General features: G+C 55.0%; 1 protein-coding gene across 1 annotated transcript in view; it reads left to right on the top strand.

Annotated features, from left to right (window-relative positions):
• Positions 1-1,554: 1,554 nt before the first annotated feature.
• Positions 1,555-12,993, top strand: part of RAB6B (RAB6B, member RAS oncogene family) — a 55,266-nt gene continuing 43,827 nt past the window's right edge. The window contains exon 1 of the mRNA XM_086316097.1: positions 1,555-2,010. Within this exon, the coding sequence (XP_086172223.1) occupies positions 1,941-2,010 (70 nt within the window). The 5' untranslated portion in view covers positions 1,555-1,940. The remainder of the gene's footprint in view (positions 2,011-12,993) is intronic.

Raw genomic sequence — 12,993 nt, 5'->3', positions numbered from 1 at the left:
AACACAAAAGACCCTGAATAGTCAAAACAATCTTGAGAAAGAACTGGAGGAATCATGCTCCCTGAGTTCAGACTATATTGCAAAGCTACAGTAATCAAAACAGCATGCCACTGGCACAAAATCAGACACATAGACCAATGGAATAGAATATAGAACCCCAAAATAAACCCACACACTTACAGTCAATTACTCTATGACAAAGTAGGGGGAAATATACAATGGAGAAAACACGATCTCTTCAATAAGTGGAACAGTTGTACTGACTTGGGGTCTAGATATTCATCCAAACATTCAACAATCATTTCCTAAGCTCAAAGTTAAGTCTTTGGGATTCAGCAGTGGAGACTCAACTGCTGATTTCATGGAATTCATCCTACAGTTTTTAATAAGCAATAAGAGAAAGATTCTAAGTAAATAAACCAGGGAGCCAGACAGGAAGACATTCCAAGCCAGCTATGTAAGTCAAAAAGAGAGCAACAAATGTCCCCTAGAAAACTCCAGAGATGAAGGTTGCTTCTCACCTTTCTCTCTGAATGAAACACACACATACACACAATTTGTTCCCTAACATCTGGGGTATAATCCCAAATGAACATTCATTGAACAGCCCTAAAAGAACAGACCACGTGGCAGCAGCACAGCAGAAGCAGTTTGGTGAAACCTCAATTACCCAGAATGCTAGGACCCGATTGGGAGAGCTTCTAACGCCTGGCACCTGCTCCTTGTTCTCACCCACTCACAAATTATCTGTGTGCCTTAACAGATCAGGTGAATGCAGAGGCAAATGGGAGGTCTCCCTCCTGTCCTCTGGGAGCTCATTGTCCAGATACACCTAATGGCCAAGGCAAGGAGTGGTGGTGTCAGCCCATAGATCCCAGGGTCCAGGGATCCAGGATTCCATCCTGGAGATGGAAGAGCTGACATTCAGGGCCTCGTTCCTCTTCTCTCCCACAGGGCATTGGGTTTAAGATAAAGTGATGCTTAGGGGCGGTTGAAGTAGGGTGCTCCTTTTATCGGTGCTCCTCTCCAGTTGGGCATGTCTGCGGGTGGGTGGCGTGAGGGGGGGGGGGACACCTATGACTCTACAGAGGCGCCCAAGAGGAGGGATCTGGGGAGAAGAGGGGAGGGAGGGCCAGACACAAGCTCGAGATGACAGTAGAGCCGGTGTGCGCCCACACGGTCCACCACACCCTGGCTCACCGACCCCCCGCCCCGACTTCTTTCCTTTTCACCCTCTCGGATGGCTGCGCTGAGTGTGTATCAGTGTCGCAGGGGGAGAAAGAAGGGGTAACATCTAGGTTTAAAGACCAGAAACAAATATCCCTTGACAATTTCACGTCATTTTCTGCATTCAAAAGAGAGGTGGAGTGGGGAAGACAGACGCAGTGGGGCAATGAGAGAGGGTCCGATTCGGTAGCCTCTTCAAGGCACGGCTGTGCGACCCTCTCCCGCCCGAGTGCGGGCTCCGGGTGGGTGGACTGACGCCCCTCAGCCCCGCAGCGCCGCGGGCCCCGCATGACATCAGAGGCTAGGGAGCGCGCAGAGCGCAGGCGCGGGCGGAGAACCTAGGCGGGAGGGGGCCGACTGGTGCGGCTCGGGAGAGCGCTCCTCCGCCCCGCGCGCCTGAGCCCCGCTCCGCCGGATCCTCGCAGTCCGCGCCGCGCCTCAGGCGTCCAGAGCGCGCCGCATCAAGCGCCGCCTGCGGCCGCCCAGCCCCATCCTTCCTCCTCCTCCTCCTTATCTTTCTCCTCCTCCTCCGCCACCGGACACGCAGCCGCAGGCCGGGGCCGGGACGCAGCTGGGGAGTCAGGGACGCGCGCAGCCAGCCCTTCCCCCTCCGGCTCCCGCACCGCCGGCCGCCTCCCCTCGCCCTCCTCCTCTCCCCTCCCTGCTCCTTCGCTTCTCCTCCTCCTCCTCTCCCAGCCCCAGCTGCCAGCACCATGTCCGCAGGGGGAGATTTTGGGAACCCACTGAGAAAATTCAAGTTGGTCTTCCTGGGGGAGCAGAGCGGTAAGTACCCCGCTTATTCCCCGGGTTTGGAGTCGAGCCCACCCCCGCCGCCAAATCATCCACCCCACTGGGACCCCGACCTCGGCTCGAAAAGGCCCCTCGATGCCGGGGTAGAGGAGAGGTTTGGGGATGGGGCGGTCGTGGCCGGCTCGGAGGGGCCAGCAGGGGAGGCTCCAAGAGTAAGGGCCGACGAGGCGCTGGGGCTAGAGGTGGGGGTGAGGGTGGGATCTGGGGTGGGGGCTCAGGGTGCGGTGCAGGTGCGGCGCGGCGGGGAGACCGGAGGGCGGCGGCTCGCTCGGCGGCGCCGGCCGCGGGCGTGAAGGCTCCGGGCTCGCTGGCTCGCTCGCACTGCGGCACCGGCTGCGGGCGACGGCGCAGGTGGCGGGGCGCCGATGAGGGTCGCAGGGAGGGCGAGTGCACCTCTTTAGAGAACGAGACGGCACTGGCGTCTGGCCGCTCCCCAAACCGCGGCACCGGAGGGGCTCCCTGGGGCCCCTGACGGGAACCGTAATTGCGGACACGTCCAGGCCCTGGGGCAGACGGCCGCGGGGGAGAAGACCGACATCTGTCTCTTCTGAGAAGAGCCAGGTGCAGATCGTGGGGGCACAGGGCGCCTACCTCTCCTGACTTATGTCCGACTGGGCACAGAACGTTCTAGACCCGCTGCCCTTCGCTGCTGTGTTTTAGCCGCTTTGAGGCTCAGGGGTCTGAGCGATGACAACAGGGGTTCCCAGCGCAGGGCAGATTTGGGGGATGGTACCGTGGCGCCTTGCACCAAGAGCCGCGAAGCCCGGCGCTGGGCAGAGAAAGGACCAGGCGACACGCCCTGCCTGGCTTCCCAGCACCCCTCCCAAGAGCGTTCTCGGCGGATTCTTCCAACCCCCACCTCCCAGCTCACCGCCCTTCTTGGGGGAGGGGAGGCCACCGTGGCAGCGGGCCAGGGGCCAGGGAGACGGGGAGACAAACGGCTTTCCTGCTGTCTAGTAGCTCCCCTGGGGAAAGCATCTCTGAAAGCCAGGTTAGTGCTGAGGAGGGAAGACCAGACTGAAGAGCTTGGAGCCTCTGACACTTGTAGGAAGGAGCGGTTCTCAGAGCATCCCTGCAGAGGCCTCTCACCTGAGGCTGCGGGGAGACAGGCTGGACCTTGACCTGCTCTGGGAGAAGGCTGTCTCTGGAGGGAAGACCACCAGCTGTAGCTCTACAAACCAGTCCAGTTCACCTGGTTTAGTGCCTGTCTGTACAAGGGGCCGCAACACACACAACCTTGGGAGGACCTGGTGAGCTCCAGGAGCTGCTGTGATGCGTGTGTACATATTGGTTGTGGAGGTCACATGACAGTCGCCTGCCTGCCGCTGCTCATTACCTGGGATGGAGGGATGGCTCACAGAAGGGTGTCAGAAGGTGGCCAAGCTCTGACATGGGTTTTAGGGCCAAGCTGGGCATTTCTGAACAATACAACTCAGCCAGCCAGCCCTGTGTCCTGGACTCTTGAGTTTCTGATCTTAGTAGATTCCAGTTTCACAAAACTAACTTTTTCTTGTGCCTAAAAGGATTTGGGAGTAGACGGGTTGGTTTTCACATTACAGTGCTAATCTTACCAGTGCTAGAGCCCTGGGAGTTGAATTCTTAGCTGTGTTCCCTTGAGGAGATTTCAAAGCCTCTCTGAGCCTTAGTTTCTGTCTCTGTAAGATGGTTGCCTGATGGTTGTTCTCTTACCCCTTCATGTTTCCTCAGTGTCTCTCAAAGGGCTGGACCCAGAGAGGCTGTCAATAAACACGTTTTTATTCCAAGTCTGAACATGCTTCAGTGAAGGGCCAGGGGTTTGATAAGGAGAATGCATCTGGTGTGTTTGAGTGAAAACTCTGGGCTCCCTCAGAACCTCTGATGGGCTGAGGCCCCTGATGAGCTCTGCAAACCCTTTTTGCACCTAAAATCACAGAAACAAGAGCTGAGGGCCTCAGAGAGCGAGCCCCCACCTCTTCAGCATGTTTATAAGGGAAGTTCAAACCCCAGGATGGGGTGTGGACCCAGAGGTCTATTGTGAGTTGTTAACACTTCTGGGACTGGAACTCATGTCTCCTGTTCCCAGTCACTAACGTGCCATTGGGAAATGAGGTGACCTTGAATTGGGAAAGACAAGAATTGGGAATCTTTACTTCTTAGGAGGTGGTGGTTACCAAACTCTACTCTGGCCAGGATTGTGGCTGGGTTGGGTGACCTGGTGGGAATGCCAGGCTAGTCGTTTGGGATCATGGTTTCTGGGCCCTTTGAACGTGGTCATTAGGGGAAAAGGCACTGCCGTTAGCCACACTGGTTCTTTCTGGCAGGGATCTCTAAGGCCCTGAAGACTCCTCCCACTTTGTTATATCATTAGTGGGTTATTTACCTTCAATTTTACAGAGCTTTGGGGTCCCGGAGTTATGCAGGGGACATGTGCATCCCTGAGCCTGGCGAAACAGACTTCCATCTCGCCTGCACGCACTTTTATACATGTTGGTCCTTCGTGCCCTCATCCTCCACAGCCTGTGTAGTGTGGGGAGCCGCTGAAGTCTGGCCATCACCTCCACCTTGGGTCTCCCTCCCTGTGTGACGTTGGAGGTCCCTCCCCTTCTGTACATGGGGAACTCAGGTCTGCTGAGCACAGCAGAGACTTCTAGAACAGCAGTGGGCTGGCCTGTATAAGCTAAGCCTCCTGGAAACGGGCCAGGGAAGGAAGTGGAGGGCTATGGCCTTCTCTTGTTTCCTGTACCTGGCATAATGGTGGCATCTCTCTAGGCCAGTGGGCAAGGACAGCTGGGTCCCAGAGAGGAGTACCCACCCTGGAGCCTAGTGATGAGGAGGGTGCCCTGAACCAGATAATACCAGGGGCATAGGGCCTTCAGAGATATACTGGGGACCAGGTTTGGTTGGGACACATTGAGGAGCCACTCTAGAGAGAATACCTCTAGTCTATAAGAGAGCACCCCCTCCAGGCGCGGAATGATTGCTTGCCCTGGATTGTGGAATACAGGGCTGGCCACTGTCAGCTTGGCAGGGGAAGGGATTGTGCAGAGAGTATTGTAGACCCAGGATGAAGGGTTTCCTTGCAGTGGGGAGGCTGAACAATCCTCTTGGGGCTCAGATGGCTCTCTGAGCCTGCTGGCCTTGCTCTCATGCCACTGGCAGTTGTTGGGGAGAGGGGGTGATGCACACTAGTCCTGATTTGGGCAATTGGTGGCATCCAGAGAAGGGAGGCATGAGCAGATATCTGAGGAAGGCGCTCACCTCAGGGACACAGCCCTGCTTCTGAGTTCTGCTGGAGTTCTAAGGGGTCTCCGGCTTCACTCAGAGCGTCTGCAAGTGTGTGTGGCCTGGAGGAGGAAGTGTGCTGTGTCTGCTGCACGCTGGCCTCTGCTAATCTCCCTTCCCCGAGACTCCTCCAGCCAGAGCAGGAAGACGGGTGGACCCGAGTTTGGTCTACTTCCCCAGGCTGAGGCTAGCAGGCCAACTGCCCCCTCTGACTGGGTGCCCCCCATTCCCCCTGGCAGTGGTGCTGCTGGAGGTGCCATCCACACACTGGACGCAGTGAGAGTGGTGTCCCTGGACTCGTGCGGCACAGTGACCCTGCGGACCCTGCAGGCAGCATTGTTGTTTAGTCATTTGCTCAGCCATCCCTCTCTCCCTCCCCCACCCACATCTCCCTTCCTCCTCCCAGCATCCATTTATTCATTCCATCAGATCTTTGAGTGGATCCCTGCCTCATGGAGCTTATAGTCCACTGGGGAGTGCAGATGTCTGCGGGTATAATTCCAGTAAAGGTCTGCGAGAGCCGTGACGAGGGAGGAACAGCTGCTGTGGAAGCGCATAGCGGGGTGTCCTGCCCACCTTCAGGGGTCAGGTGACCACGGTGCTTTCTAAAGGCTTCAGAGGAGAAGAGGAGGAGATGCTTCTACAGGCAGCATGCTGGGCTGAGCGCAGGGAGTAGGTCTCACAAGGGGCGCATCCTCTCTGGGAAGCTTTGTTCATTCCTGTCCCCACTTTGTAGAATAAGTGTGTGGGGTGGGGAGCAGGATGCTGAAGGTGACCCTCAGGCTTGCTACTGCTGAGAAGGAAGGAGCTGTCCATCCACTTTCATCCCAGTCCTCACTGCTGGCTCCTTCCCTGCGCATGGCCGGGCCCACCCTGGACCCCTGCCTTCCCACCATGCACACTGCCACAGCCACCCCGGAAGCCTGCCACTGGCCTGGTGACTGTGCCTAACCCCAGAGGTTTGCTCCTCCCAGACCCGCTGGCCCTGCTGTGCCCAGTCTAGCTGGGCACTTGCCATGGCAGAGCTTTGCTTTTTCTGAACATTTTAAAAAACAATCATATGCTGCCCCGGACCTCTGTTGTGTTGATTATTTAGGATTTTTAAAATGTTTACTAACTTTTTTGAGGTACAAAAACCCTACCTGAATTTTAAGCCCCTTAAGAGCAAATTTCAGCACCTAAGATCTAGTCACCTTTCCCACCTGTCCAATTGCAGGAGGTTTGTACTTATTAAATATCTCATTTGGAAATGATGAGAGATCTTTGCTGTGTGGGATTTGCCGATGGCCCATCAGTACATTGAAAGTGAAAGGAGTCAAGGCGGCTTTGAAATAAGGTTCTTCCTCCTGACACCTGCCACTTTGTCAAGCCAGAGGATTTTTATCCACAGCACTTGAGTCTTCGTAGAGGATTGGCTTATTTCATCCTTGGTTGTGCTCAACTCACCCTTCATCTTATAGAACCTGAATTTCTTAGGGCACCCCCGTCCCTACTACCATTTCTGAAGAACTGTGAGAGAGCAGCAAGGCCCCCAGAGATGGGGCAGAAGGGACACATCTGGCTTTCTGTGAGATCCAGTTTGAGTCACCAGGAGACTCAGTTTCTTGGTCCTGCTTTTTCTCTTCCCAAGTTTTCTCCCTGCCTTAGTGGCTGGGTAAGAGAGGGTACCTTGGATGTTGGATACAGATCCAGAACCTTTGCTTTATTTGATTAAACAACTGGGTATATGAGGTCAGACACACACAGACAGACACCAAGACAAGAGTTAACCTGTACTCAGCATAAGAAACAGAGCTTCCCGTGTAGCTCAGTGGGTAAAGAATCTGCCAGCCATCCTGGAGACCTGGGTTCTTTTCCTGGGTCAGGAAGATTCCCTAGAGAAGGAAATGGCAACCCACTCCAATATTCTTGTCTAGAGAATCCCATGGACAGAGGAGCCTGGCAGGCTACAGTCCATAGTGTTACAAGAGTCAGATACAACTTAGTGTGTGCTTTCTTCTTCTTTCTGGCATAAGATAAAAGTGATGTCCTCAGTGCTGATGATAAATCTCAAGAACCAGCCAGAAGAGAAACAAGAAACTGTGAGATCTGGTTTTGGTGGTGCAGGTATAACAATAATTACATGGTCTGATTATCATTATCATTTGTAGCCTCCAAATTGTAATGAATACCATTAAAATATAACAACCTCATTGTCCTTTTGTTACTTATTACATCCCTAAAATTAGCCCATGAATAGTTATCCTTATAGGTGTTATCTTGGCATTGCAAGTCCACCCAGGGCAGACCTGAGGGTGGTACCATCCGTGTCCCATCCAGGCTGCATAGCGTCCCTGTCTTCCCCACCGTGTCTTCCACTGCTGCGGAATGAATGAGCCATTGAATGTGCTGTCTGGTCTCAGTGTAAATAATTTAGAGAAACAAGATGGACAGCCGTGTTGCAGAAGGTGATGAAAGGTTAGGTCGATCTGCAGAATTCATAAACGTCGGGAGTGGACTGCTGTATTGGGTGTTTCTTCTGTACTGCTGTCTGTGTGTCTGTCATCATTTTCTATTTCTCACTACAGAGAAGATGGCGGAGGTTGCCAGGGAGAAGTACCCCATGCACCCTGAGATGGCCAGCTTTTGTTAGATCCTGAAAGACAGGCTGCCAGGAAATCAGGCCGTAGGCAGGGCTAGGCACTTAAGCCCTGAGGGGACTGTTGAGGATGAGAAAGCCAGTTTCTGCTTCCTGGAACAGGGCAGGGAAGAATGAAGGTTCCTAATGCCTGAGGACTCCTAAGAGAGCTTCTAATACCAAACTTGATATTTCCAATTCCCTTTATTATTTCGGTAACTTTGGCCCTGAACTAAGTGAGATCATTTTGAAAAGTAAATTTTCACTACCATGACACATTATTATTTTAGTAAAATGATTTATTTTTAATAGAAAGGCTTATTTATTTTGGTCTCTTGGTAACAAGGCTGGTGGGAGCCCAGGTGGCTCAACCACACGTCCTGGACCAGGTAGCAGTCGTTCCTAGGGGGTGACATAATCAAAGGACAGGCCCGGGTGCAGGAGAAAGCAGATTATTCCTCACTCCTGAGGGCAGGATGGAGCCTTTAAAGTAAAGGCTGCCTCCATAAAATGCTCGAAAAGCATGGCAGCCGGGAGCCCCAGCAGGAGCTGGGTGCAGTGGGCAGGTGAAGAAGGGGACTTCCTTTGGTGGGTTCTGTGCTGCAGACCTCAGCTTTCCTCCAGGGCCTGGGCAGCTGGGGTGGGGCTTCTTGCCTTCACGGGTTTCCCTGGAGCAAGAGGTTTCCAATATTGGGGGTCACAGACTGACTCAGTTTCCCCTGTGGCTGGAGAGGAGGTGAGGTCAGGTCACAGAGACTGATATGGCCGGGAGCTGGGACTTTCTCCCAAGGGTGGTGGGGAACTGGCAGAGGATCCTCAGCTGGGGGGTGGCCTGGTCAGCTTACTGGGGAAGGATCCATTATTCTAGAGGCGTGGAGAGGAAGGGAAGGTGGTGTCCAGACCCAGCCAGCCCTTTCTGACAAAATGGAGTTGACCCTCCTGGGTTCCTGTGCCCTCCCCCAGTTAACCCAAGTGGCATTTGGGAAAACCCAGTGTGCTCAAGGCTCCACACAGGGAGCCATAGACATGGGATTCATCCTGTTTGGCAGAGGCTCTGAGAGAGCTGGTCACGCCCAGCGACTCCCTGCTTATGTGGCAGGTTGGAAATCCAAACCTGGGTCGCCATGAGAAACCGTGAGCTGTTGGGCCTTGTGCCTCAAAGGCAGGCCCAGGCTTGAGGGGGGCGGGGAGACAGAAGAACACTGAGGTTGTGTGGAAACGGGGTCCACAGTAAGTGCCTCCTGGGCAATCATGTGCCAGGCTCTTTGCTGAGGCAGAGCTGGCAAACAGCATGGCCGGTGTGGGGTGCGGGGGTGGGGGTGGCCTTTAACTCCCCGGACTGGTAGCAGTGCTGAGGCCCTGAGCGGGAGGAGGGCTCTCGGAAGGAAGCAGGGTCTCCTCGAGGGAGTCCGATGGAGCTGGGATTGCATAGCAGGCCCTCTGTTCTCATACAGTGTGAGCTGCTTATCTGGGATGGTTTAAAGGGAGCTGATAGGGATGGTGTCACTAAAGTCCTCTAAGTCAGCCTTACTGCCATGGAGGAAGAATATTCCCCAAGTTCTAGCTGAGAACTAATTACACAGGAGGGAAGAACCAGTCACTCTGAGAAGCTGGTTCCCACCAGCTCTGGGGGTAACCCTTCCTTTGGCTTCCTCCTCCCTCATAGGCCTGGAGATATCAGGGCCCTGGAGACCCTGATTCTGTCCGGTGCCTGCCATCAGCTGGCCATGTGGTTGGATTAGCCCTAGCCCATCTCTGGGGTTCGCGATATCCCCCTGGAGGCTAGCGGATCTGGTGATCATGGGCCAGTGGAGCTCTAACTGGTTTTTTATTCAGCACCAGCTTACAGTAGGATGCCAAGCCAGTAACACTCCCAGCCTGGACACAGCACAGGATAGAGGGGCTGCAAGGATGAAGGCACGGGATCAGGGCCTCTGCCAGCTGTCTCCTGTGCAGCTGCCCTGGGCTCCAGGGCAGGGTCCACTCCAGTCCGCCACCTCTTCTCTTGGCCGGCATTCTAGGCCCACCCACCTGGGTCCAGCCCTCCCTGCTGTGCCCTCAGGCTGCTGTGGTTCATCCCTGCTGATGATGTGTTTGGCTCAGGTTGCCAGGCAACAGGGATGGAGCTGTCTTGCCCTTCCTGCCGGGAGGCATTTATTCCATACAGAGGACCCATGATGAGGACAGTCTCAGGTACGCCTACTCCAGGACACTTCCTTCTGCAGGCAGGTGGGCAAGTGGTAAGCAGGGATGGCTGGGAAAGGCCCAGAGCCAAAGGGGGGTATGCAGTGTCCACCACAGACCAGTCAGGCTTCTTGACCCAGTCCTGGCTCCCACTCCAGCCCCATCACCAGCGCTGTCCTTTCAAGCCCTGGGCTTCCACCCCGGCCTGGCCCTTACTGTCTGGGTGTTGGGATGGAACAGGACCCCCTGTGCTCATTTCCCTCCCCAAGACAGTAGAGTCTTCATGACTTTCATGATGTACTGATTGCATCAATACATGACAATGCTGAGTGCTCCAGAGGAGGTCATTTTGTTAATGAATAGTAATGGTGATCTCCCCTTGCAGATGTGTGAGGGGGAGAGAAGTAAGGGTTCAAGGCTTGGAGAGTCACTCATAGACTCTCTTTGTGGAGTGAGCTGCAGGGCACGCATCCCTGATCTGTAAGGTAGAGCTGCCCATCCCATTTTATAGAGGGGGGAAGTGAGGCTCTGAGAGGCGGAGGCACTTACACAGTGTGCAGGGCTGACAAGCTGCTACCGCCAAGCTCGGAAGGACCCCAAGGGCCCTGAAAACCCCAAGGTAGTGTTTTCCCTGCTTCCCAGCCTGGCAGGGAGCCAGGCAAACTCACCCTGAACCCCCTGGCCCCACAGTTGCTCACAGGCTAAGTACCTCAACTTCACTGCTACTGTCCTTCGCTAAGGACATGGCCCGGGGACTGCAGGCCAGAGGTTCTGCCCTGTGAGTGGAATAGTGCTTGACCCAAGGTAAGTGGGTCGTAAGCCTCAGCCAGTGTTGATGGGAATATTAAGTACACAAGCAAACCTGTGGGTGTGGTCTGCTGGGGAGTCAGGGAAGGCTTCCTGGAAGAGGTGGTATACAGTGAGCAAGAATTCACTGGCAGGTGAGGGGAGGCATCATGAACCTCCTGGCTTATCATGAGAGGGCCCGGCTCTGCCAAGGCCAAGGCCTGTGATGGGCATGGGTCTTCCAGGGAATTGGGTGTGCTTCACGTGGCTGGGCTCTGGTGTGGTCGGGGGAATGTGGTGGGAGGAGTTCTACCTGGGGAAGCAGGGTCAGGCCACATGCCAGGGTCTGAGCCTTCCCCACAGGTAGCCAGAACACACTGGGGGGCTTCAACCAAGGAAGGGTGTGTCTATAGGTTGAAAGACAAAGATATGATCTGGTTGCAAGCAGGTGTCCTGAACCAGGCCACTGGGAACATTCAGAGGATGAAATTTGGAGAAGGGCTTGTGACAGGTGTCAACTTGAGCTTTCTTCCAGGCCTCACGTTCAGCTCTGCTAGGGATGTATATTTTCTTCATTGTTTCTCTGTTGAGTGAGGACTCGGAAACAATGAAGGGATGGGGAGGAGGGGGTTTTGTCCTCTGCAAGAGCACACTGTCCTCAGATGTACCCAAACTGGCTGCCTTAAGCTCCTCAGTCCTTCGGCCCCTACTTCCCCTGGGTGCCCCTGGACTGCTGGCTGCCCTTCCAGGCTCTTCCCATCCTGCTCAGGGCAGGATTCACCACCTGGTGAGAAGCTGCTGCTGGGTGTGTGCGTGCCCCGGCCCTCCTGTAGCCTCCTGTTACTGCCTCCCTTGCTGGGCTTTCCATCCAGCAGACACCTGACTCCCTCTTTTGCTTTCTTCCGTGGATTCCCCTTGTTCTTCTCTGTGGCTTCCAGCTCCCCAGCAAGCCCAGGGATCTCTGAGGACTGGAGGGAGGCCTATGTGGAGAAGAGCCTCCTTCCCCACCTGGGAAACAGAAACCCAGTCTTGAGTGGGCTGCACAAAAAGCAAAGCTGGGAGCCAGGGAGCCAGCATGGAAGAAAGTCCTGCCGTCCTGACCCCAGCCCCCACCCACAGGCCAGGTCATGGTCTCATAGTCTGTTCTCAAGGCCTGAAATGCCACCCTCCAAAGCCCTGTTAACCTCGGCTCCCTGCCCCTCTTGTCTTCTGGCCCTGGAGGTTATTGAGCCCCACCTGGGTATTCCTTTGTCAATGTAGCTGGTGTCAGGAGAATATCCTAATTGGGAATCATCAGTGATCACTGCCAGAGAAGGCAATGGCACCCCACTCCAGTATTCTTTTACCTGGAAAATCCCATGGACGGAGGAGCCTGGTGGGCTTCAGTTCATTGGGTCGCTAAGAGTCGGACACGACTGAATGACTTCACTTTCACTTTTCACTTTTCATGCATTGGAGAAGGAAATGACAACCCACTCCACTGTTCTTGCCTGGAGAATCCCAGGGACGGGGGAGCCTGGTGGGCTGCCGTCTATGGAGTTGCACAGAGTCGGACACGACTGAAGCGACTTAGCAGCAGCAGCAGCAGTGGTCACTGCACGTTTCAGTGGGCAGGGCCACATTCACCATCTGTGAGGTCAGCATGAATAGGGAGACCTGTGCCCTCAACTGGTGCTCACCAGTGGTGTCACCTCTGCCCAGGTTGCTGGCCCAGAAAAAACCAACCTGGAAGTTGGCAGCAAGCAGCTCAGCCCAGCTTTGACCCGTGCAAAACCCTGCTCCATACCCCCTTTGCCCTCCTCTCTGGGGTAAAGGTGGGACCAGGAGACACATCCCTGGCTTGGGACTGCAGAACTGCAAGTGTGACCTCCGCACAGGGGACGGGTCCCTCTGGGGGAGGGGGCAACGGAGAGAGAGGCAGAGAAAATGTTCTGTGCTGACCACATTGGTGAGTGGGGAACAGACATCACACAGACGGAGAGAATCAAGTGAAGCATTCAGAACACGCGTTTCTTGTGTATTTCCCCATCCAGTGAGTGGGGGGAGACGGGAGGAAACTGGGAGCATCAGGGGTGCCAGAAAGAGAAGACCATGGAGGCACTGAGGGG

The sequence above is a fragment of the Bos grunniens genome, chromosome 1 (genome assembly GCF_055505025.1).
Source record: "Bos grunniens cultivar Pamir isolate PY7600 chromosome 1, Bosgru_T2T1.0, whole genome shotgun sequence".
Taxonomy (NCBI): Eukaryota; Metazoa; Chordata; class Mammalia; order Artiodactyla; family Bovidae; genus Bos; species Bos grunniens.
This window is presented reverse-complemented; position numbering and strand designations above follow the sequence as displayed.